Raw genomic sequence first — 21,525 nt, 5'->3', positions numbered from 1 at the left:
ACCCACTTCGTCGGATGCATGTTTATAAGGTGCCACAGGACTCTCTGTGGCTTTTACAAATGTAGTCATGGTGCTAAACTACTCATTAAAGCAATGTTCAATAGTTATTACAGCCACCACCTCCCGAATAAAAAAAAGTTGTCTATGTCCCTGCTGTTTGTATCCTGGTAGGGGAACATTTTCATTTATGGATGGTGTTTGTCACTGAGAGGAGAGGCCAGAGGGCCTGGAGTAGTTTGCCCTGTGACAGATACATGAAGTATTTCATTTCCAGACCACTGGTTCAAGTCTAGCCTGGGGCAACAGTGACTGGCAGTCGATGACTGTTCAGTGGTTTATGTGAAATGAGACAGGCTGAGAGCAGTTCTGAGTGGAGGCAGCTGTCTTCTAACAGCCCTCTTCTTATTGGCAGGATCAGAGGTCAAGGTCTGAATGGGCCTACAGACAGAACTCCCCACTCATCCCAGAAAGTTATTCTATCCCATTTCTGAGCACATAGTCGAAAGCACAAATTGTCTTTGGGAGTGAGACCCCCGGGAGGGGGTGTTCTGTTTTTTTAACCTGTCACAGGGTATCCAATGGTCACTATCATGCTGCCTTCCCCTTCTATTACTCTGTTTATCCACTGCTAAAGGGAGCCTGCTGCCAGTAAAGGAAGCAGTGACAGGAGCTAGGTGTAGTGCACTAAACTCTCCCTACCCTCAAGACTCACAACTCCCCTAAAACCCATTATACCCTAGTGCCTAGCAGAGAGAGGGAAGGAGAGAGCCAAGACTGGTACAGGGAGCTTAGGGCCAGAAGGGGCCATTAGATATCTGTTCTGACCTTCTGTCTATTACATTTAATCCAGTTACCCCTGTAACCCTGATTCCTTAAGTCCCTTTGAGTCCAGTGGTTGGACTAGAGTCACGGCCTCTCTTTCAAACATCCCACTTTTCAAGAGAAAAGTCACTCACTTTAGTCCCACAGTTCCCTACTTTCTATTCACCTTTGGTGTCCCCTTACATTTATTGTGGAAAGTTATTGACACCACAACTAAAGAATCATTGCACTGAAGTGATAGAACGGACTGTTTACTCTCATGGAGTGAATCTCATGGCATTTTATCATTCTTCAAGCAGGAAGGTATGTTCCCACTCTTTTGGAACTTGGTCACACATTGCTACCCACATTTGGGCCCAGGAAAGTTGAGCGCTATGGAGCAGAGGAATCCTATCCAGTACTTGATCTAAGGCCTCATCTACATACAGAATTGCACCAGTTTTACTAAAATCCACTTAAAACCAATTTCATTAAACTGGTACACAAACCCATCCATTTAAACCAGGATTTTAGCAATTTCTTATGGAATTAGGAAAACCAAAATAAGCCTAGTTTAGACCAAAGTAAGTGTCCATGCAAGGGTTTGCATCAGTTTAATTAAATTAGTTTAAAATCATATCTTTAGTTAAACTAATGCAACCTGCACTACAAGGCCTACCTGTTTTACAGACTATCCAATGTGTACAGTTTATTCAAGAGCACCTAAAGCAACAGTTAAACACTCAGTAACATCGCTGCCTGCAGCAAAAACTTCTGCACAATTACCCTAGGCAAGGCTGAGATTCTGTCCATTTTATATATTTTTATTTTAATATTAAATGAGGCTAAGATCCTTTGCAAACTCACCAACAAGATACAGTATGAATTTTCTTCTCACCAGCATAACAGGAAAATATTCTTTTATTCATGACTTTTGGATCCGAGTAGGAATTTTAAAGCAAACCTTCAAACTAGCTGCTCACTCATACACATACACATGCATAGCCCCAATTTCTGATACTGTATTGGAAAACTGGTCATTTATTACACAGCTAAGAAGACCCACCAATTTCTCTGTCTTAATCAATGTGTACTATCCCCATGATGGAAGAAAGTCAGAGGCTTCACATTTAAAAGTACCTACTCTTCTTGATACACGTATCACCACCAGTGCTAATGGGAACATGTGCTGATGGGAAGGAGATCATTTTCTTCATTTCGTATTCACCCAGAGAGAGACAAGGTGGGTGAGGTAATATATTCTATTTATTCACCCATACGCACCAGCTTCACCACCATCATCACTGAAAGCCTGGTCATTTCTAGAATTACAGTTAGACTTCAATAGACAAGTGACCCACTGATTAAATCTCAATCAATCTTTTCTGTATATCACCATCTTTGTGGAATCCATTCACTAAATCCAACCTGGTTTTTAATATGAAGTACTGCTGCTATCCCTGGACCCACAGATTGCTATAATCAAGAGGGCAAACGGCTACAAATGCTTCTTTCAAATCTCTGTTAAAAAAGCAATTACAGAATGTGACTGGCCAGTATAGCTTTCAATTGAAGCAGTTTAAAAAATAAAAAGTGAGTGATTCTTGGAAAGAACATTCTGCTGTTTTCACAGAAGAGCAACTCTAGTTGGGTCGTACAGAGATTTTGAAGCACTCAAGATCTGTGAGCTGAACCACAGCAATCACAAGAGGAGTTAAAAGTCACAGCAGTGTCAGGAGGTCACAGTTTCAAAAGCTCTTTCAAGTTCAATTTTCTTGCTTGAACTTTCTCCCCCCTCCCCTCCTCTTCCCCCCCCCCGGTGACAGTTTGGGAAATCTCTCTTTGTACAACTTACACATTCTGTTTGGTATTACGGACTCTCTATATGTATGGGGGCGGGGTCATTAAACCTTGATGGTTTTCTCTTCAAATGGAGGCACCCTATGTCAATGAGCTAGCTAGCACTCAGAAAAAAGGGGACTTGCAGATGTGGGGGTGATTAAAGAATCCCCACTCTTTTCAGATCACTGTAAACACTGACTGAAAGGGTCAAAGAGACGGTACTCCATGGTCCAGAGAAGAAGCCAAACGCTACAGAGGGTATGTGGAGACAGGAGAGAATCCTACCACCTCAGAGCAGTGTTTCTCAACCTTTTTGATACTCGTGACCAGCTTGCTGTCTTCCTAAACTGTGTCAGGCAGATCTCAGGGACCGGTGCCTGTCCACGGGCCGGTCATTGAGAAAGATTGCCTTAGAGGACTTTGATTAAATCAGAGGAAAAGAGGACACAGGACTGAAAGAGGCCTTCTGGGTCACTGAGTCCTGTCCCCAGATATCGCAGGGAATCCTGCCCTCTAATCCCATCCAGAAATCTATCAAGCTCCAGCTTAAAACTAGGTAGGCTGTTTGCCCTATTGGAAGGCTGTTGCAGAACTTCACTCCTCTAGTGGTTAGAAGAAGGTTTCTAATTACCAGCTTAAATTGCTTCATAGCCAGTTTATACCCATTTGTTGTTGTGCCGTTTCCCAAATCCCAAAGAACACACAGGAGTGGTGAGGAATCTCAGGCAGGGAATGGTGTACGAGTATCAGAGCATGGCTGCAACATAACCCCCATTGCTGGCCAACTGTGGCACTCCTGGTGCTCCCTGCCTCAGTTTCCTTCCCCAAGATGGGTCTCCTCAGTTCTCCACACACCAGTACATGCTGAAGATGTGGTTTAGCCCTCTGGCCAAGTCACAAACAAAACTTAACCCCTTCTGGGGTTGCAAAAGTCCAACTAAGAAGTCCCAACAAACAAAAAGGTTTTTCTGCTCTTTGGGGCTTCTCTTCAGTCTGCCCTCTGGGCCCTGTTCCCAGCCACTTTCTGGGCTACCTTTGAGAGTCCTTCTAGCTCTGGGACAGAGCATTCATCCCCCAGTCTGGTTCCTCGAGAGTACCACTCTCCGTCCCTCCTGTACTCCGTTCCTTGTGTCTTTCCTGGCTCTGGTATAGAGCACTGGGCCCCAAAGCTGGTTCCCCTGGAATACCTGGCCTCCTGCAGACCCTGGCTCAAGGCCTTCCATTGCTTTTTACAGATTCAGACTAACATGGCTACCCCCTCTGATACTTGATACCATATAGATAGGTTTCTCTAAGGAGGGGAGTAAATGTTGTTTCCACAATATCTGTTTCTGATATTCGTGGTCTGATAGATGGTATTGCATAGTAGCACTTTGGGAAAGTAGATCAAGCCGATGCATCTGTGTGTGTTCTCCTATGGTAGCTGTTTGCAGTTCATACTTCTCATTGCTTCTGCCTTCTACGATAAAAGTGAAATTCCCCCTTGTGCTAAGGGCCAGAGTGAGGCCTACACACCAGCTAAGTTGCACTTAAGTGCCAGTCTGGCTTACAGTTTACTTCTTCAGGGAAACATGATAGTTGAAGTAAACAAGCACAGGCTTTGCAAAAGGGATTTCTAAAAACAATTAGCAAAAGGGATATACATATCTTTGTAAAAGCAATAAAACACCTCATCACAGGGTGGCTGGCCCCTTTGAGGGAAGATGGAGTCAGCCTCACACTTAATGAGGGATGGAACTGAGGAGAGTCAAGGTAATAGCTTAATGCAGTGATCCTCAAACTTTTCATATTGTGCCCCCCCACCCCCATACCCCTGTTTCTCCCCCCCCTCTCCCCCCCCGGAGCCATGGTCAGGAGCTGGAAGTCGAGGGGGGAGGCTGGGGCTGGAGCTGCAGCCGGACGGGAGCTAGGGGCCGAGAGCAGAGCTGCAGATCTAGGGCTGGCAGTAGAGCTGTGGCTGGATTGGGGATGGCAGCTGGAGCCGCAGACTGGGTCTGGACCCGCAGCCAGGCTGGGAGCTAGGGGCTGAGACCAGGGGTACGGGTGGGGACAGGGCATGGCTGGATGGTGCTTCCTCCCCACTTCCTGTGGGGGCTGGCCCAGACCCTGCTGTGCCACCCGGAACATTCCTCTGTGCCCCCTTAGGGGGGAAAATCCCACAATTTGGGGACCACTGGCTTAATGGACACCCAGGCCTTATAAAAGTGCTGAGAGCGCTCCATTTGAGGAGTGGAACCACAGAGAGCGGGTAGATTCCTAACAGAGGGTCCTGTGGCACCTTTAAGACTAACAGAAGTATTGGGACAGAAGTATTGGGAGCATAAGCTTTCGTGGGTAAGAACCTCACTTCTTCAGATGCAAGACTTGCATCTGAAGAAGTGAGGTTCTTACCCACGAAAGCTTATGCTCCCAATACTTCTGTTAGTCTTAAAGGTGCCACAGGACCCTCTGTTGCTTTTTATCTATATGGTAATACCTCACACATGCAGATACATATACACTTTTCTCTAGGATGACTCAAAATGTCACATCTTCCTTCCCTTTACAGTGCCATTAAATATGCTATTTTCTAAATTGTAAAATCAGATAAAGATATAATCCATATTCAGAATGGACTCCATCTGATGGTTTTTTTGGTTGTCCCTCCCCCCCCCCATTTTTTTTTTTTATTTTTTTTTTTAAAACAAAACCCTGTCTGGCTCAAAGCATGGTAGAAGAGCATCTGAAACCACAAGAATTTTTTTTTAAATTGCTACTCAAGAACTCAGATTTAAATAATTTTTGCAATTTAAAAATGCATCTGATCTCATAACTTAATATTTGAAACAGGTACGATATTAAATCCTGAAAAAGCAGAGCTCATAATGAAATCGGTAGAAACAATGAACTACATTTTAATCTCATTTTACCCCAGTTGGCGGACACCTGGAGTAACTCAGACACTTCAAACAAGTTTAAATAAAATCAGAATCTAACCATTGCAGAAGTTTTGGTACAAACCTTTGTTTACCAGGTTTCATACTCATTAGTCATGGGAATTATAGGCTAAATCCTGCAGTCCTAAACCAAATCATATTGAAGTAAATAGCAATTTAGACTGAATAAGGATAACAGGATTTAAGGATATTTTAACATAGAACAATCACATGACTAATGATCATTGAAGTTGCCTATTATGACAGGGACCAGCATTTAAAAAGGATTAAAATACTAGTTACTTCTGAAAATACATTGAGGCATGATGAACCCCCATAGCAGTGGCTCCCAAACTTGTTCTGCTGCTTGTGCAGGGAAAGCCCTTGGCGGGGCCGGCCAGTTTGTGTACCTGCCACGTCCACAGGTTCAGCCGATCGCGGCTCCCACTGGCCGCGGTTCGCTGCTCCAGGCCAACACGGCCTGCCCCGCCAGGGGCTTTCCCTGCACAAGCGGTGGAACAAGTTTGGGAACCACTGCCCTATAGTGTTGGTTACTTGAACAATAACTCTCAACCGTGTAAAGGTACTGGTCTATCCACACTAACATATTGAAAGCACAAGGTTAGACACCATATAGAGATGAGTGCTAGTAAAAGAAACTGGCTAGATCATAAAATCAGCATCACTGAAGATCACATACAGCATACAATAGTAAAGGCAAAACTCATTCAGCTCCTGCTGTGTCTAGCTATATTTGTCAGAGTCAATTTCTCCATGCCTGCATCCTACCTTCATCCCATGCACTGATTACAGAGGTCATCTGTTAATTGCAACCTAATTAGGCACTGAACGTTGCTTTTTCCAAGTGTTCACCCGGCTTATACATTCTCACCTGACACGTACATGAGGGAATTTGTCAGTCGAGTAGAAAATCTATAGTAAACTTTTTGGTTATTAATTACACTAAACCAATGTGAATATCACTGAGTGAGTTGTTCTGGGTCACCAGAAAGCATGTCTGCAATTTAGTTATAAGACAAACTTACATAGCATTTTGCAGCTGTGAATCTTAAAGAGTTTATATAAATATTAAGTCTCAGAATACCATGTGAGGAAGGTAAGTATTATACCTCCTTCCATTTATGAGTAAAGCACAGGAGTACAGAGAGGTTAGAGGACTTGATCCTGGTTACATGGCGAGTCAGTGGTGTCCACTATCTGGGGTGGCTCACGACTGAGAGTGCCTATACCTCAGGGAAGACTGTCAAAAACAGGGCAGATACCCTAAACCGGTGCTAGATTCTATCATTAGATTTCACCAACCCAGTAACAAATGTGAACTTCCTAGTTGCATTATCAGTTTTACTATAGAGTCACAGACAGTCCCCTTAGGCTCTCCAGACTCTATCTTGCCACCCAGGTAACCTGGATTTAGTAATAAATGGTCACTTACACCAAAAATCACAAAATATTCTGGCAGATAACCCAAGATGCCTCCTAACCAGACATGCCAAACCCACAAAAAAAGAAAATGCAGAAATTGGACTTGTTTTATGCTTAATTGGCTTGTGAGTTGCTTGTTGGCTAGTAGCTTGTTGAGCTTGTAGCTTATTCCCCTTTTTTGGGGAGGGGGGGGGGATCAGCTCCAGGCAAGCAGGGGCAACGGGGGGAGAGAGTCAGGGGTGCACAGCGGGCCCACCACAGTCCCAGACTGCATGCCGGGGCGGGATCTAGTCACATAGAATGTTGGGGTTCTTGGGGATTGGCTTGTTTTGGCCTGGTTTGAAATGGGATTAGCTTGATTTTTGGCTTATTCTGAAAGTCAGGGTGCTTATTTACCACGTGAAAGTTGGCAATTTAACTGATGCTAATGGAGAAGAAGCCAGCCCATCCTGTCATTGCCAAATCTCTGGATATGGAGAAAGTGTTGAGTTGGTGGAATTAAATGCCTCTTCATCACACTAAATACATGAATAATTAACTGTGTTGCCTGGCTTTTGAAAGTACTGAGCACCTGCACCCAGACCCCTACTGGTATTTCAAGAGTTCTGAGCACCCATCTCCTTTTTCCAATGGTGAATCCTTTCATAGTCCAACATAGTGGCTTTGTAGCTGCATGATGATCTCAGGAAGCCCATGGGTCTGACTGGAGCACACCTCTCTCAAACAGTAAAAGCAGAGCACTGGATCACATAAGCATGCCTCATGCTGTCTGACCTGTGTGACTAGAACTGTCTCTCTCTCTCTCCCTGGCCTCCTGTGGTTGTTTAAGGAAGTAGAATGTTCCCAACCAAGAGATGTTGCAATAATTCCAATTTCCAGGAAAATGAACAGAGGAGGAAAAGGCCCTTCAAAGAGTTGCTTGGAAAATCATGACGGAAGTGCCAAAACTGCTGATGAATTTTGCTTAGGAGGACAAAAACTTAGCAGCTGAACAAATGATAAATAAGATGCTGGCTGCACAGAAAAGCATTTTTACTTCCAATAGATGAGATATGAGAGAAGACAGTTGGAAAACACCACATAAATCAGCGTAATTGATAATTCCTTCCCATTGCTAGAACCAAAACCAGGAGGACAAAAATGTGTCCATCAGGAAGTTAGGACTATCGGCAACTGAAAGAAACAGTAGGCCAGGTTCTGATCTCAGTTACACTGGTGCTCCACTGACTGTGATGAGGTATACATACTCCATGCTAGAGCAAGGAGGAGACCTGCCCTGCCCCAGAGAATCCACTCTGTCTGCCAATTGGATCAAGAGAATGTCTGTCTAGATTCAGCAAAGCAGCTACTTGAACCGGAAGAGGAAGTGGTTTGGGGGCTCTCAGAGGAAAGGAGAAAGGAAAAAGAATCCTCTCTCATCCTTGTCCATGAAGAAACTGAGCCAGGACCTGATGGACCAACCACTAGGTTGCACTCTGCTTGAATAGCCATGCAGATTACACTCAGGGTTGCTGGAACAATTTTTATAGTGGGGGGTGCTGAGAGCCATTGAATCAAACTGTAAACCATGTATATAATGGAAACCACTTCAAGCAGGGGGTGCGACAGCACCCCCAGCACCCATAGTTCCAGCACTTATGATTACACTGTCCAATTTCTTGTTCTGGTCTGTGTATAAGCAGTGGTGAGTGGGAGCCGGTTCGCGGGAACAGGTTGTTAAATTTTGAAGCCCTTTTAGAACCGGTTGTCCCACGCGGGACAACTGGTTCTAAAAGGTCTTTTAAATTTAACAACCGGTAAAGCTCCGGCAGCTCTCCGCCCCGCCGGCAGCCCCAGCTCACCTCCGCCTCCTCCCCTCTTCTCCTCCCCCCTCCTCTTCTTCCCGCGAATCAGCTGTTCACGCGGGAAGCCTGGGAGGGCTGAGAAGCAAGTGGTGGCTTTGTGCAGGTGAGCTGGGGCGAGGAGGGGGGGGGGCGCGAGGAAGGTTCCAGGGAGGCGCGGCCTGGCCGAGCGGCCCCAGCCCCGCAGCTCCGGCCAACCGGCTCCGGCCCAGCAGCTCCGGCTGTAGCGCCGCCAGCCACCTCCAGGCAGCGCGGTAAGGGAGCAGGGAGGGGGTGTTGGATAGAGGGCAGGGGAGTTCGGGGTGGTCAGAGGGCAGGGAACAGGGGGATTGAATGGGGGCAAGGGTCCTGGGGGACAGTCAGGAAGGAGCAGGGGTTGGATGGGGCGGTGGGAGGCAGTCAGGGGACAGAGAGAAGGGGTGGTTGGATGGGGCAGAGGTCCCAGGGGTCTATCAGGAATGAGAGGAGGGGTTGGATGGGCCAGTCAGAGGACAGGGAAGGGGGGTGGATGGGGCCAGGTGTCCGGGGGGAGGCGTCAAGGAACGCGGGGGGTTGGATGGGGCAGGAGTCCCGGGGGTTAGGGGCGGACTACGACCCCCTCGTGGGGTGAGGAGGAGGGAACCGGTTGTTAAGATTGTGGCAGCTCATCACTGTGTATAAGGACTGAAAGGGATCTGCTAGGACAAAGGACCCTTCTGAATAACTGCAGCTGAGGAAAGCCTGGTCTCCCCAGAAATCGGCTGGACCCTTAAAAAGACAGCATTGTAATTTGAGGCCAGAGGCTTAAAAGGGGAGTATTACAGTTGGAAGCTGGTGCCATTAAGAGACAAATATAATTTTCCTTTCTGACAATTTTCCTCCATTTTCTGAATCTGATGCCACAGCTCTGGGTCCATTCTTGTGTAATGGCCACCTCTTGGCTGATACCAGGGAGAAGCATGAGTCTGTATGGGTTGAGCTAAAGATCCAAGCTCAGTAGCTGGAGGCTGTAACAAACCCACATCCTTTGTGGATTGGGCATACACACTGACCCGAGGGCTACATTTTGCACCATGACCCTTTCAAAGGAAACACTTTTATAAAAATCCCTGGGCATTCTGGCTATTTTTCCATAAACACACCTGATCTTCTCAAATAAACGTTTAATTATACACGCACACACAGCGCTATATATTTAGAGAAGGCAAGGTCAAAGGAATGCGCCTTCAACTTGGAGTGGAAGGTGGTGAAGTTTGTCTTGATCCTTAGTTCCTTTGGCAGTTTGTCCCACAGTCAAGGAGCAGCCCCTGAGAAATCTGTTTCCTGCACAGATGAGCTTTACCTTTGTAGTAATTTTCATTGTGCCTGAGAAGCAAAGTTGTTGAAAGTCATATGCCATTGAAGATACCCTATAAAGAAATCAAGAGGTGTGGTCTGTTCACCCAAACCAGCCACTTCTGTTCAGGTAAAAGCATTATTAGCATTGGTAGCCTATTTTAGAGAAATGCATTAGCAATGGGAAGAGCAAGTGCTTTCGTTCTCAAGATATGATCTGCCCATATTATTGGGAAGGTTACTCCTTACGTTGTGTGATACTGTATTGTGGAGCCATGATATTTTTAGTATAATGCCCATCATCACTCAGTGTTATTTCTCCTGTGAATAAAGTACTCAGACATTCTGAGCCACGCCCAGAATGACTGGTCAAATGAAAAGCTGCGTACAATTGGTGTGAGATGCCCTAGTAACTTCTTCCAAGCACAACAACAGGGGAATCTGGAATGACAAAGCACGTCAGACAGCTGCAGCCCAAATTATACTCAATCCCAACTAGGATGGAAACTCTCATTCATTCCCAGTAAGTGAACAGGAATTGCCATAGTGGTTCATACTAATAATTTCCAGGTGAATTTAGTGCTAGTGAAAAGTTGCAAATGGAAATCTCTGGAAAATTAAATCCTTTATCTTCTACATCAGAAGTTCAGAAAATCCAGTGGCAGTGACAGCTTCCTCACCTCTCCCCTACCAATGTGCATTAATCCTCTCTAGGGTGAGAGGGTAGTTTTGTCTCTAGGATCCAGTCAGTTCTTGCCATCTCCACTGAGAGTGCCAGCAACAATGCCAACTGTAGTGCTGTTTTTCCCAGCCTGGATGTCCATTCACTGGGAATTGGACTGAAACAGCCATATACATTTCACATAGATCATCGCAGAGCCACTAAGCCCACTACTGGTCAGGCTTCACGTGTCCTGCTCTGCACCAGATCCAGAGTATGCAAGTCTGCTACTGCCCAGCTACAGCGGCTGGCTCTTCAATTTAATCTATAAAGGCTTATGTGTTTATCTCCAGAGATCCCTGGTTCAACCCCTAGTGTCCACCAAGATGGCAGCCATCACACCATCAGATGGTAACAACTTTCAGTTACTATTAACCCAGATTAGATTTGAACTATTAAGATACAAAGGAAAGATTCTATATCTCAATTCCCAAATTATTTAGCCCTCACAAAGTCATTATATATCTCACACACACACACAAAATAAAGCAATAGCTCTGAACTCATGTTCTTTGGCATACATAATGTGGATTAATGTTGTACTGGACATAAGCAAAGAAGCAATTTTTTTGTTTATTTCAGAATACATATTGCTGTCTAAAGCAAGTGTGAGACAGCAAAAAGCAATGCAGAAACTGACTGAGGCACCAGGAAAATGCCAGTATTGTGTATCTAATGCCTGGTTTAGAATATCTCCTACACAGAGAAAAGCCAACTTCTGGGGGGACCTGTGGTTAAATTCTTTACATGGGTTAATGGGAGTAGGAGCTATATGGCATTCTACTAGTGTACTGCTCTGGACGATCTATTAGTTTCCAGATACTGTAATAATAAGACTGTTTTGAAAAATCATTTGTAGGGTAGAAAGGTGGTCTGAATGAAAACTGACAGAGTGATGTTCTTCTAAATGTGCAATCAGACAATGAGAAACAATGGATCTGAGAGGTGTGAATTGCCCCCATATCTCTATGGGATATTGACTCTGAACCATAATGACAAATTCATGTCAACATTGTTAACTGCTTCACCTTTTATCACCCAGATGATTTGCATTTTTATTCTGACTGGAGATTTCAAAAGGTAGAGATGAGACACATATATTAGGGGATTTTATACATCCCTTGAGGCCACACAAAGATTTTACAACAGTATTTTCTCTAGTGCTTTGTCCAGCCTAGTTTTAAGTGTTCTAAGCAATGGAGCCTCCACCCTTCTTCTTGAGAAACTTTCTACAGCCTAATAGATCTGTCACCAGTAGGCAGCTGTTCCGGTTTTATTTTAGCCTAAATTTCCTTTCTTTATATATACACTTTTGTCCAATTACTCCTAGTTGCCACTTAGGACTCAAAGTGAGCCAACAGAAAAGAGGGAAAAATAAATATGGCTGTCACCAGGGACAGGGAGCCATGATGGGAAGGAGAAAGAGTTAACAGCAGCTATCAAGGGAAGGAACATGGGCACGAGTAGAGTCCTACCATTTTGACTTCTGGGTACCAGTAAATGACAAAGAAAGGGTTATATTCAACTGTCAAAGCAGAATCATTTACACTAAAGCAGGAAAACTGAATCCTAGGGAAAAAACACACGCCTCTAAGTTCAAGTAGACAATAGATCAAACTGTCAAGGGAGGCTGCATTTCTGACCTCTCTGAAGATATTCGAGACAAGACTATACAAGAAGCTACTGTGGCTATAACAGGAAGTTATTAAAATTATTTTGTAGTCAACAATTTGGGGGGGGGGGAGGTAGAGGAAATGGACTATATAACCCAGGAGATTCCTTCCTTTTCCTGGACTTACAAATCTAATAAAAATCCATGAGAAATGTTAATCACATGTACCATAATCACATGTCAAAAGTGAAATATCTCTACTTGTTTTCCCAAAATCATCCAAAAATTCATCCATGTTATGTTCTAGGTATGGTAATTTATTTAAAAAACCCTCACATTTGAGTCATTTTTCAGTTATATAAATTTGAGCCTTAGGCACTGGAGCAACTGAAAAATAATCTTTTTTTAAAATTACTTCATTCTCAGGAATAAAGTTCAATCCTAGTCAGAACCTGAATGGCAAATTTCAATCAAAAATGGATTTTTACAGCCCAGGTACATAACCTAAAGAATAAAGTTCATGATAAAAATAAACAATACCATAACCTGAAGCAAATTTTCGCAAATGATATAGTACTTTAAGGGAGACTTAGCAAAAACAGAAAACATATGAATTGTTAACATAATTGGTAATAATTACTGCAAGCAAATGATAGTTACCAATTTAGATCTATAATCCATGAGACAGATGGAGGCTTTGCTGTGAGTGTATGAATCAAGATTGGTCACACTGTTGAACCTGTGATGTAGAAGCAAAAGGATTACAATGTATATGATAAAGATGAACAAAGAAAGAATAAATTAACTGCAATAAATGGACAAGTTATACTAGGAAAACACTGCTGATTAAGGACCAGAACCTGCTCTCATTGAAGTTAATGGAAAATTTTCCATTGACTTTAAATAAAACAGGAGCAGAGGCTGAATTGTAGAGTCTCATACAGATATTCAATTAATAGCTATTTAGGGATACCAGTCCATAACATAGATTCATAGATTCTAGGACTGGAAGGGACCTTGAGAGGTCATTGAGTCCAGTCCCCTGCCCTCATGGCAGGACCAAATACTGTCTAGACCATCCCTGATAGACATTTATCTAACCTACTCTTAAATATCTCCAGAGATGGAGATTCCACAACCTCCCTAGGCAATTTATTCCAGTGTTTAACCACCCTGTCAGTTAGGAACTTTTTCCTAATGTCCAACCTAAACCTCCCTTGCTGCAGTTTAAGCCCACTGCTTCTTGTTCTATCATTAGAGGTTAAGATGAACAAGTTTTCTCCCTCCTCCTTATGACACCCTTTTAAATACCTGAAAACTGCTATCATGTCCCCTCTCAGTCTTCTCTTTTCCAAACTAAACAAACCCAAACATGATTAGAGGGACACAGTCTAGGTTATATAACCAAAAATCTGACCCTCCAGGTAAGTTCTTGACATCTATAAAGGGAATCGTGGTATGTTTCTTGCAGACAGGCAGTGAAACAAATTGAACCAAGAAGAAAAAAAACTTGAAATACATCCATATATAAATTTGGTTTTGCACATTATCTGGGTCAAATTCTAATCCATTACCCTGCTACAAGGACCAAATATAGTAGGACTTGGCAAAAGTGGTTGCTACTCCACTTACAGAAGGTCTAAGTACAAAATAATACTTGAAGTCAATAGTTACAGATTTACACTAGTGGTAGTGAACAGAATTTGGCCCTCTCTTACTTCTAATTAAACATAGAGGCCAAATGTATCTCTGATGGAACTCCCCAGGAGTAAAGGGAAAAACACCATCCCCCCCATATCTTGTTTGACTTTATACTGTACCGGTGCACTAGGGAAACTGTTTTAACATGGGGGCAAATTCAGACCTGATGTAAAATGTAATGAATTTGCATCTACTTACTCTTAGGTCTGAATTTATTCCAGTTTGCACACATAGGAGAATTTATTTTCTGCTGTTTTAACCTATTTGATGACCGAATTGTATATTTTTATGCTGATAGTTCACCTAGACACAGGTTCTAATTTTGTGTATAATGGGGGCGCTAGATCACACTTCCCTATATACATATTCCCCATTTTCCTCAAGATGTTTATTAACCAATGTCAAAAGGAACAAGAGGGGATAAATATCTGACATCAGCTGCTCCTGCAATTCCTGGACATGAAGTTAGAAGAAGGAAGGGTTTTCGAAATCTTCCTTCCCCTGCCTACTCATCCTTACTGCATCAAACGTTGCTACAACAAAGCGTTACTGAAAAATTCGTCCTCTTTCAGATCTCTTTAAAAGCAATTTCCAAAATAACATGGTGATTGTCATTTTTTTCAGCCTCAGTCTTGACCCGACTCTTCGGAATCTAAATTAGATTTATCTAATCTTAAATTATTGTTTTAGAGAAAAAGGAAGTTCTGTGGAGCAGCCTCAAAACGTAAAATACCAGAGTTACTGGCACAGAATGGGAGCTTAAAAACCACTTACTGGCGTAGTGGTGTTATTACAAAAGACAGCGCCCCACTTCACTGAGAGATTGTGATTATGGGAAATAATTTTGACTTGTGCAATAGGAAGCAATGTGCTCCAATTATTGCATGGGAGTCAGGAGACCCGGGTTTTATCAACTCTGCCTACAACCTGCTGTGTGACCTTGGCTGAGTCACTTGCACTCTTGGTGCCTCAGTTTCCCAGCTGTACAACAGGAATAACATTACCTAGGATCTGTTGTGAAGGGCTTTGATTTCCATGGATGTTATATGATCGCTGCGTATTCTATCCCCGAGAATTCTCACACTGACTTTTGGGATAAGGCAGTTATGTTACAACAAACATTTAACCCTTCTCTGAAGTTGCTCCCGCTGGTGGGGAGGAAGCGACTAAGCCAGCCTGCTGTGCTCCTTTGTGGGTGTGAGGTGGGAGCAGGGCCAGAATAAAGCAATCCAGAGCCCTACGCACACATGGTATGGACCCCCTCGTGACTAACTCCACTTGTAGTGGTGCTGGCAGGAGGGCCCCACCTATCCCAGAGAAATACAGGCAGCACCATGAGGCCCCTTTCTCTCCCCTAGAAGGAGCAGCAGGGGCCCCTTCCTCACCTAGGGAGGCAGGGAATGGCAGTGGGGATTCTCCCAGTACTTACCCCAGCAGTCAGACTGTGTCTACTTGGGTGAGCGGGCAGGGCCTGCTGCATTTTCCTCCTCCTGTCCCAGAGCCCTATTGGCAGTACCTCCCAAAGCAGTGGGTCATGGGATTAATACCCCATTCCGACGTATAGGACAGTTCACACTGCTCAGTTATACTCAGGTCACATTTGAGGGTGTTTCTTCACAATCATGAGGTCTAGAAACTTTCAATTGAAAAAAAATAACACTGAAAACTGAAATTCTGACCTCATCATGTGACAGGAGCCTTAGGCATGGGTTTATAAGTGCCTATGCCTTAATCCAGCCTTGGGTGGAGGGTATCTTTAAAGGGGCAGACTGCTCCCTACCCAGCAATTTCCGAGGGGTGTGGATCTAGACTGGAGCTATGTTTGTGTGGCAGCTCCTGGACTCAGTTATTGCTGTCATGCCAGCAGTGCAGGAGGACGGTCCTTGTTGTCAGACATGTCGAAAGTAGAAATCTTACCTGGAGTTGAATTTTACTTGTTTGCACAGTGAAATATCCAGCTGTTGAATAGATTTTTTATTATTATTATTATAATCTAAGATGTATTTGAGTTAGTTTCACAAATATCTCTTTGTAAGAATCCTTTGTATATTTGGAATAGCAATAACTTTTCTTTAGTGGGGTATAATTTGAGAAATTATATTTTTTTTGCTGCACTATCCCAGTCCGATACAGTCACATGTGCTAATCACATTTTTCATCAGCGATGACAACAGAATTCACACAACGTATAAAAAAGTCATTCAGAAATGTGTTTCAAGCAGAGACAAAACCCAAAAATTGCAAAGAATGGACTAATGGGGGATTATTTTTTTATATTTGGAATTATCAGGGGGTTACAACATATGTACTTTCGGCCATCTGATTACTGAAAGGTTGGCTTGTAGGATCATCCCTCAGGACTTTTGCAGAATGGGTCTCTTCTCTAACTAACACAGTAAGAGTTCCAACATCTTTTGCTACAATCTGAGATCTTCATCGTTGAACTGACCTGTAGCATAGCCTGAAAGGCTTTGAACTTGTATGTTCTATTACTAAGTAGTGCAAAGAAATACTATTAAACTCTCACCCCGTGCACTATCATTGGCCCTTCTGACAGGGAATAATCTTGGGTGGAACAGTTGAGAAGAATGGCTGTTTCTAACACTGAACAGTTTGTACTCGAGGGTATGGAAAGATGTTCAGTGTTTATAGTGAACGAGAATCCTCTTAAAATACTACTTCTTCCAGAAGGCATGGAGTTAAACTTTTCACAAAGGCCAATGGGACTTGAGTGCTTTTGAAAATGTTATCCTTGAGCAAAAGGCACGTATTTCAAGAGGCCCATCTCTGTTGACCTGCATTTGAAATCCTATGATGTATTAAATGCTAAAAACAAGAACTAAATCGATCTCTTGCACCACTCTGCATCTCCATGACATGCTAACCCAGTGCTTTTGAGGTGAACTGTTAATTAGTTTCGTCTTCTGAGATTATAAATGCCTCAGGGTGGGGACTGTGTTTTACTCTATGGACTGATCAGCACTAAACACAACAAACACAAACATGCAAGGACAATATAATTATACTCCCCTTTTATACAGACTGGGAAACTGGGGCACAGAGAAATTAAAGGACTTGTTGAACATCATACAGCAAGCCAATGACAGGGTGAGAATAGAAGTCCAGGAGTCCTGACACCTCCCATATTCTATTAGTCCCCAAATATATCATATAATACCCCCCAAATATATGGAATGAATAAGTCTCTCTGCTTGATGCCAAAGATCAAATATTTCCTGACAGTGGGTGATGACAACTCAACTCAATTACAGTGAATTGAACAAGCTTCCGAAGACATGCATTGAGTACCCTGGGACTCTGTATACATTTTTACAGGGCAGAGTTAAAATATTTAATACCATAATTTCTAAGCCAGAACTATTTAAAGAAAAACTAATCGACAACCACAACACAACAGCCTACTTCACAACATGAACAATCAATTGACCTGAATGTTATGAGATCCCACCTAAAATGGCAATTGCCCAGCTACTGAGTACACTGCATATTAACAGATAGTTTTCTACAAGGACTGTGATGCCTGAAAGAAGGTATGCCTTGGAAGCAGGGGGAGGAACTATGGCTGTGTTACTAAGAACTAAAAGCGCCATGTGGCATCAATTCATCACAATTTAGTACCAATACATTTTCAAGCAAAGAGTGCAGTACAGCTTTGTGAAGATTACAAGACAAACTTGATTATAAAATTGGATTACCTGCCAATTACATTAATCCGCTTTAAATCATTATTATAAATTGCCCTGGTATAACAGCCTCTTAAAGACAGCGATTACTCCAAGGTCAGGGTAAACACGTATACTACACTTTACATGGTAATGAGCCTCGATAACCATAAAGAGGAGAAAGGCTTGTTTAATTTCCTGCACATAGAGGTATATAGGTCTGATCTTGTGCCATTGGAATCCAGTGGCAAAACTCCCATTGAATTATAGGATGCAGAATCAGGCCTCTGAGCCTCGGGGGCTGAGCCTCTTCCACTCTTATGGAAGTCAGTGGATTTGAGAACATGTAGCCCTCCCAAGACAGTACCTTGCAGAACTGGGCCTTATTTTTTAATTTTCTCCAGAAGAGAACCAGAAGATTTGTTCTAATTTTAGTGTGACATTGCCTTTGATCCTACAGGATAATAATATCAGACATCACGTGATGATAACATGCTTGAAAAATAGGGGGTTTGTTGCATTTTGATTAAGAGCATGTCTTTAATACAGGTGATTAGCTGGACCGGGTGAGACAGAAGCTGCACAAGAAAACTGGTAGTTTCTCAGTTCATTTGTGTTGGCCAGTAGATCATGAAGTGAAGCTGCAGTAGCCACCCCATAGTCAAAGCTGAAGTTGCTTCCCATTATAAACCCAGTTTTCTAACTCAGTTGTCTGGAAATGAACAGTTAAGAGATCCATACTCTTCCTCACTCTCTATAAATTCTTCTTCATTCTATCATCCATCCCAGCGTAACTTTCTTCTCTTGTTTGGTTCGGTAATGGAAATATGTTGCTGGATGCCTATTGTGGATTTTTATGTATGTATATTAAATGCAAAGATTTTGAAAGGAATATAGTTTCAGAGTGCATTTAGCCATGGCAGAGTGCCATACATTTTTGATCAAATGGTTGGTAGAATAGAAGAATATTTTTATGAATAAAATTGGAATGATTGATCTGTTTTGTTTTATACAGTGTGCTATTACATGCTGTTGCAGATTAATGTGCATATATAGAGAGTTTACAAGTTTGTATTTTTAACTGTATTGTGTAACGGTAGACATACATATGTTTTGTAGCAAGTAATAATGAATCCTATCAGTGCAACAGTGAGAGAAATTCTATTCCTCTCAAACAGAAAACATGATTTTACGTCTCTTAGTAGTTTGAGGTGTTTCACTTTTGCATTTTTTGAAAATGTTAGGGAGGGGAGTTAAGATTGGACAAGAGGGAAAATCATGTGGCATGACAAAAATTGCTGAATGATTACATAGCAGTGGGAAAGCGGTTAAGTGATCCTTTAACTGTTTGTTTCCAGACTTGCCAATATCTGGAATTTTTTGAAGTTGCAGAATTTTTGCAGCTTAAGTATATTATTTCAGCCTTCACTCTTTTTTCCATTTTGGAATACACTTTTTTCCATTTCGGAATATAAATATACTTTTTTCTACATCACTTTTGAGTTTTTCCCCTTAATATTATAATTTTCTGTAATACTTATAAATAGTCCAATCCCACAGTCCCTAATCAGGCAAAATTTCCTCTGACTTCAATAGAAATTTTGCTTGCAGTAAGGACTACAGGACTAAATATAGAACTCATCAAGCAATTTTAAAAAAAAAAAAAATTACAAAGTCATCCTAGCTGTATTTATTCCAATTTATCAGTCACCATGTCCCAACAGACTCTTTAAAGAATTATTATTTTTTATATATTTAATTCAGTACATTGTATTGTGTTCATTATTCCCAGACTACCCTTTGTTTACCATTTATAACTTCAAAAATGCTCACCTGGGTTTTAAACTTGGCATAGAAATTCTCAGCCCAAAGAATGTGTCATTGACACAATGTATGGTGTTAATCCTTCTGGAACCTACTTTCAATCAGCACCGTAGCACATTGGGATTGATAACAGGGACATCATCCAGGTGTACCAAATCTCAGTGCTTACCCATACACATCACAACATCTCTATAGCATGGGTTAAAACAGAAGCACAAGGCAGTGACATCAGCACCCCTGGATTTCCTTTCACTCCTTCCTTTCCCCATTTTCTCTTTATAATGGTTTCAAATTAAGCAAATTAATTTAAAAATGGGGGGAAATCAGGTATACAGTAGAAGGCAAGTAAGCAAGGAAAGTCAGAGTTAGAGCAGACACTCCTTTAATTCATCCTTCATTCAGCCCCAAATGGTGCATCTCTCTCTCTCTCTCTCTCACACACACTCACAATAATGCTGCACAATCCCAAGATCTGGCACCATATAGCAGGGTTCTAAACTGCCTTTCCTTTTGATAAAATAACTCAGACTTTACTCTTAATCCTGCTCAAACTCTACACTCTGGTATTTGTTAGTTGTTGCATTATTAGTAGTACATTTTCACCATATCAAGATAACGCCTTCTTTTATAGGAATGGGACAGTCTCCATATACATCTAATACCGTGATTGCTTTTCTGCTAGGAAAGCATCTAAGTACAGTGTGGGCACTACCAGACATAAGTAATAATAGTACCTAACGGAAGGGGAAATACAGAGGGTCTGTGTTAAATTAAAAATAGCCCCTAGGAAGAGAGAGCAAGGAGACTAAATAACATCCTTTAAGAACTCTGGAAGTTAAATCACACTATTCTTTTCAGCTCTGTTGGCAATAAACACAGCGGCTGCCAGGAGTCACTGGGTTTTTTTGGCCATTCGGTTCAGAAAAGGGGCAGTTTTAGCAAACAGCGCGTTGGCTGCAGTTCTGTTCTCCAGGGTCCCAGCACCTCCTGCAGCAGAGAGCCCCTGGGGGCTTCGCACTCTGCGGTTCTGCTGGGGGGGCGGTGGCAGCTTTGGAAGCGTCTCGCGGGTTGTTGTTTCACAGGGACCGGTGCCCCAGGTTTGAAATACACCCAGGACCTCCATGCCATGCCCGAGCCCGCTGGGCAATCAGCGCCCTCCTGACCATGCCAGGCTGCCTGTAGGGCTGGGGGAAAGGGGGGTCCAGCCTCGTCTCGCCCGGGTCTGCGCCCAGAGGAGCGGACGGGATTCTCCAGCACGGGCACCTGCTGCCCGGCGCCCCACGCTTCGGAGGGGCCGGGGAAAGTTGGAGCAGCCCGGCCAGCCGCGATCGCTCTTACCTTGGGCGCAGCCTGAGACAGCGCCGGCTGCAGAGGGCGGGCTAGAGGGCAGGAGCACAGGGACCCGGCGGGGCGGAGGCACCAGCCCGAGCAGTGCAGGGCTCCCCGGGGCTGCGCGCAGCTGAGCTGAGCAGAGCAGAGGTTCTCGGCGGCTCCAGCCCGGGCCAAGAGCGGGAGCACCTGGGACGGCCCTGAGGGCGGAGCTAGGGGCGCTGGAGGCTGCTGCAGCCGCCTGCCCCCCCCGCTGTGTGCTGGGCGGCTGCTCACCGGCGCTGCCGCTGCTCGGTCCCCGCGCGGAGCCGTCACCCGCGCTGCTGCGGGAAACCCAGCCCGAGGGCAGCCCGCAGGTACAGGCAGCGCCAGACTGCGCTCCGCCGCACCCGTGTGCACACACCCTGGTAACACCGCAGCTACACCTGTGTGCACACACATCCCGGTAACACCTGTGCGCGCACATCCCGGTTACACCCCTCTATACCTGTGTGCACAC

The 21,525-nt window shown here is 43.6% G+C and overlaps 1 protein-coding gene across 2 annotated transcripts in view; it reads right to left on the bottom strand.

Annotated features, from left to right (window-relative positions):
- RAB3B (RAB3B, member RAS oncogene family) overlaps positions 1 to 21,180 on the bottom strand; it is a 135,605-nt gene extending 114,425 nt beyond the window's left edge. Inside the window, exons 1-2 of one of the 2 annotated variants that reach the window (XM_054037860.1) lie at positions 21,036 to 21,180; positions 13,150 to 13,228 (exon numbers count right to left, since the gene is read on the bottom strand). In XM_054037860.1, coding sequence (XP_053893835.1) covers positions 13,150 to 13,170 — 21 coding nt within the window. In that variant the 5' untranslated portion in view covers positions 13,171 to 13,228; positions 21,036 to 21,180. The remainder of the gene's footprint in view (positions 1 to 13,149; positions 13,229 to 21,035) is intronic. The other variant, XM_054037862.1, reaches the window with a different exon arrangement.
- Between the last annotated feature and the right edge of the window lie 345 nt (positions 21,181 to 21,525).

Source organism: Malaclemys terrapin, chromosome 8 (genome assembly GCF_027887155.1).
Source record: "Malaclemys terrapin pileata isolate rMalTer1 chromosome 8, rMalTer1.hap1, whole genome shotgun sequence".
Taxonomy (NCBI): Eukaryota; Metazoa; Chordata; order Testudines; family Emydidae; genus Malaclemys; species Malaclemys terrapin.
The sequence above is the reverse complement of the archived record's forward strand: the minus strand, read 5'-3'. Positions and strand labels throughout refer to the sequence as shown.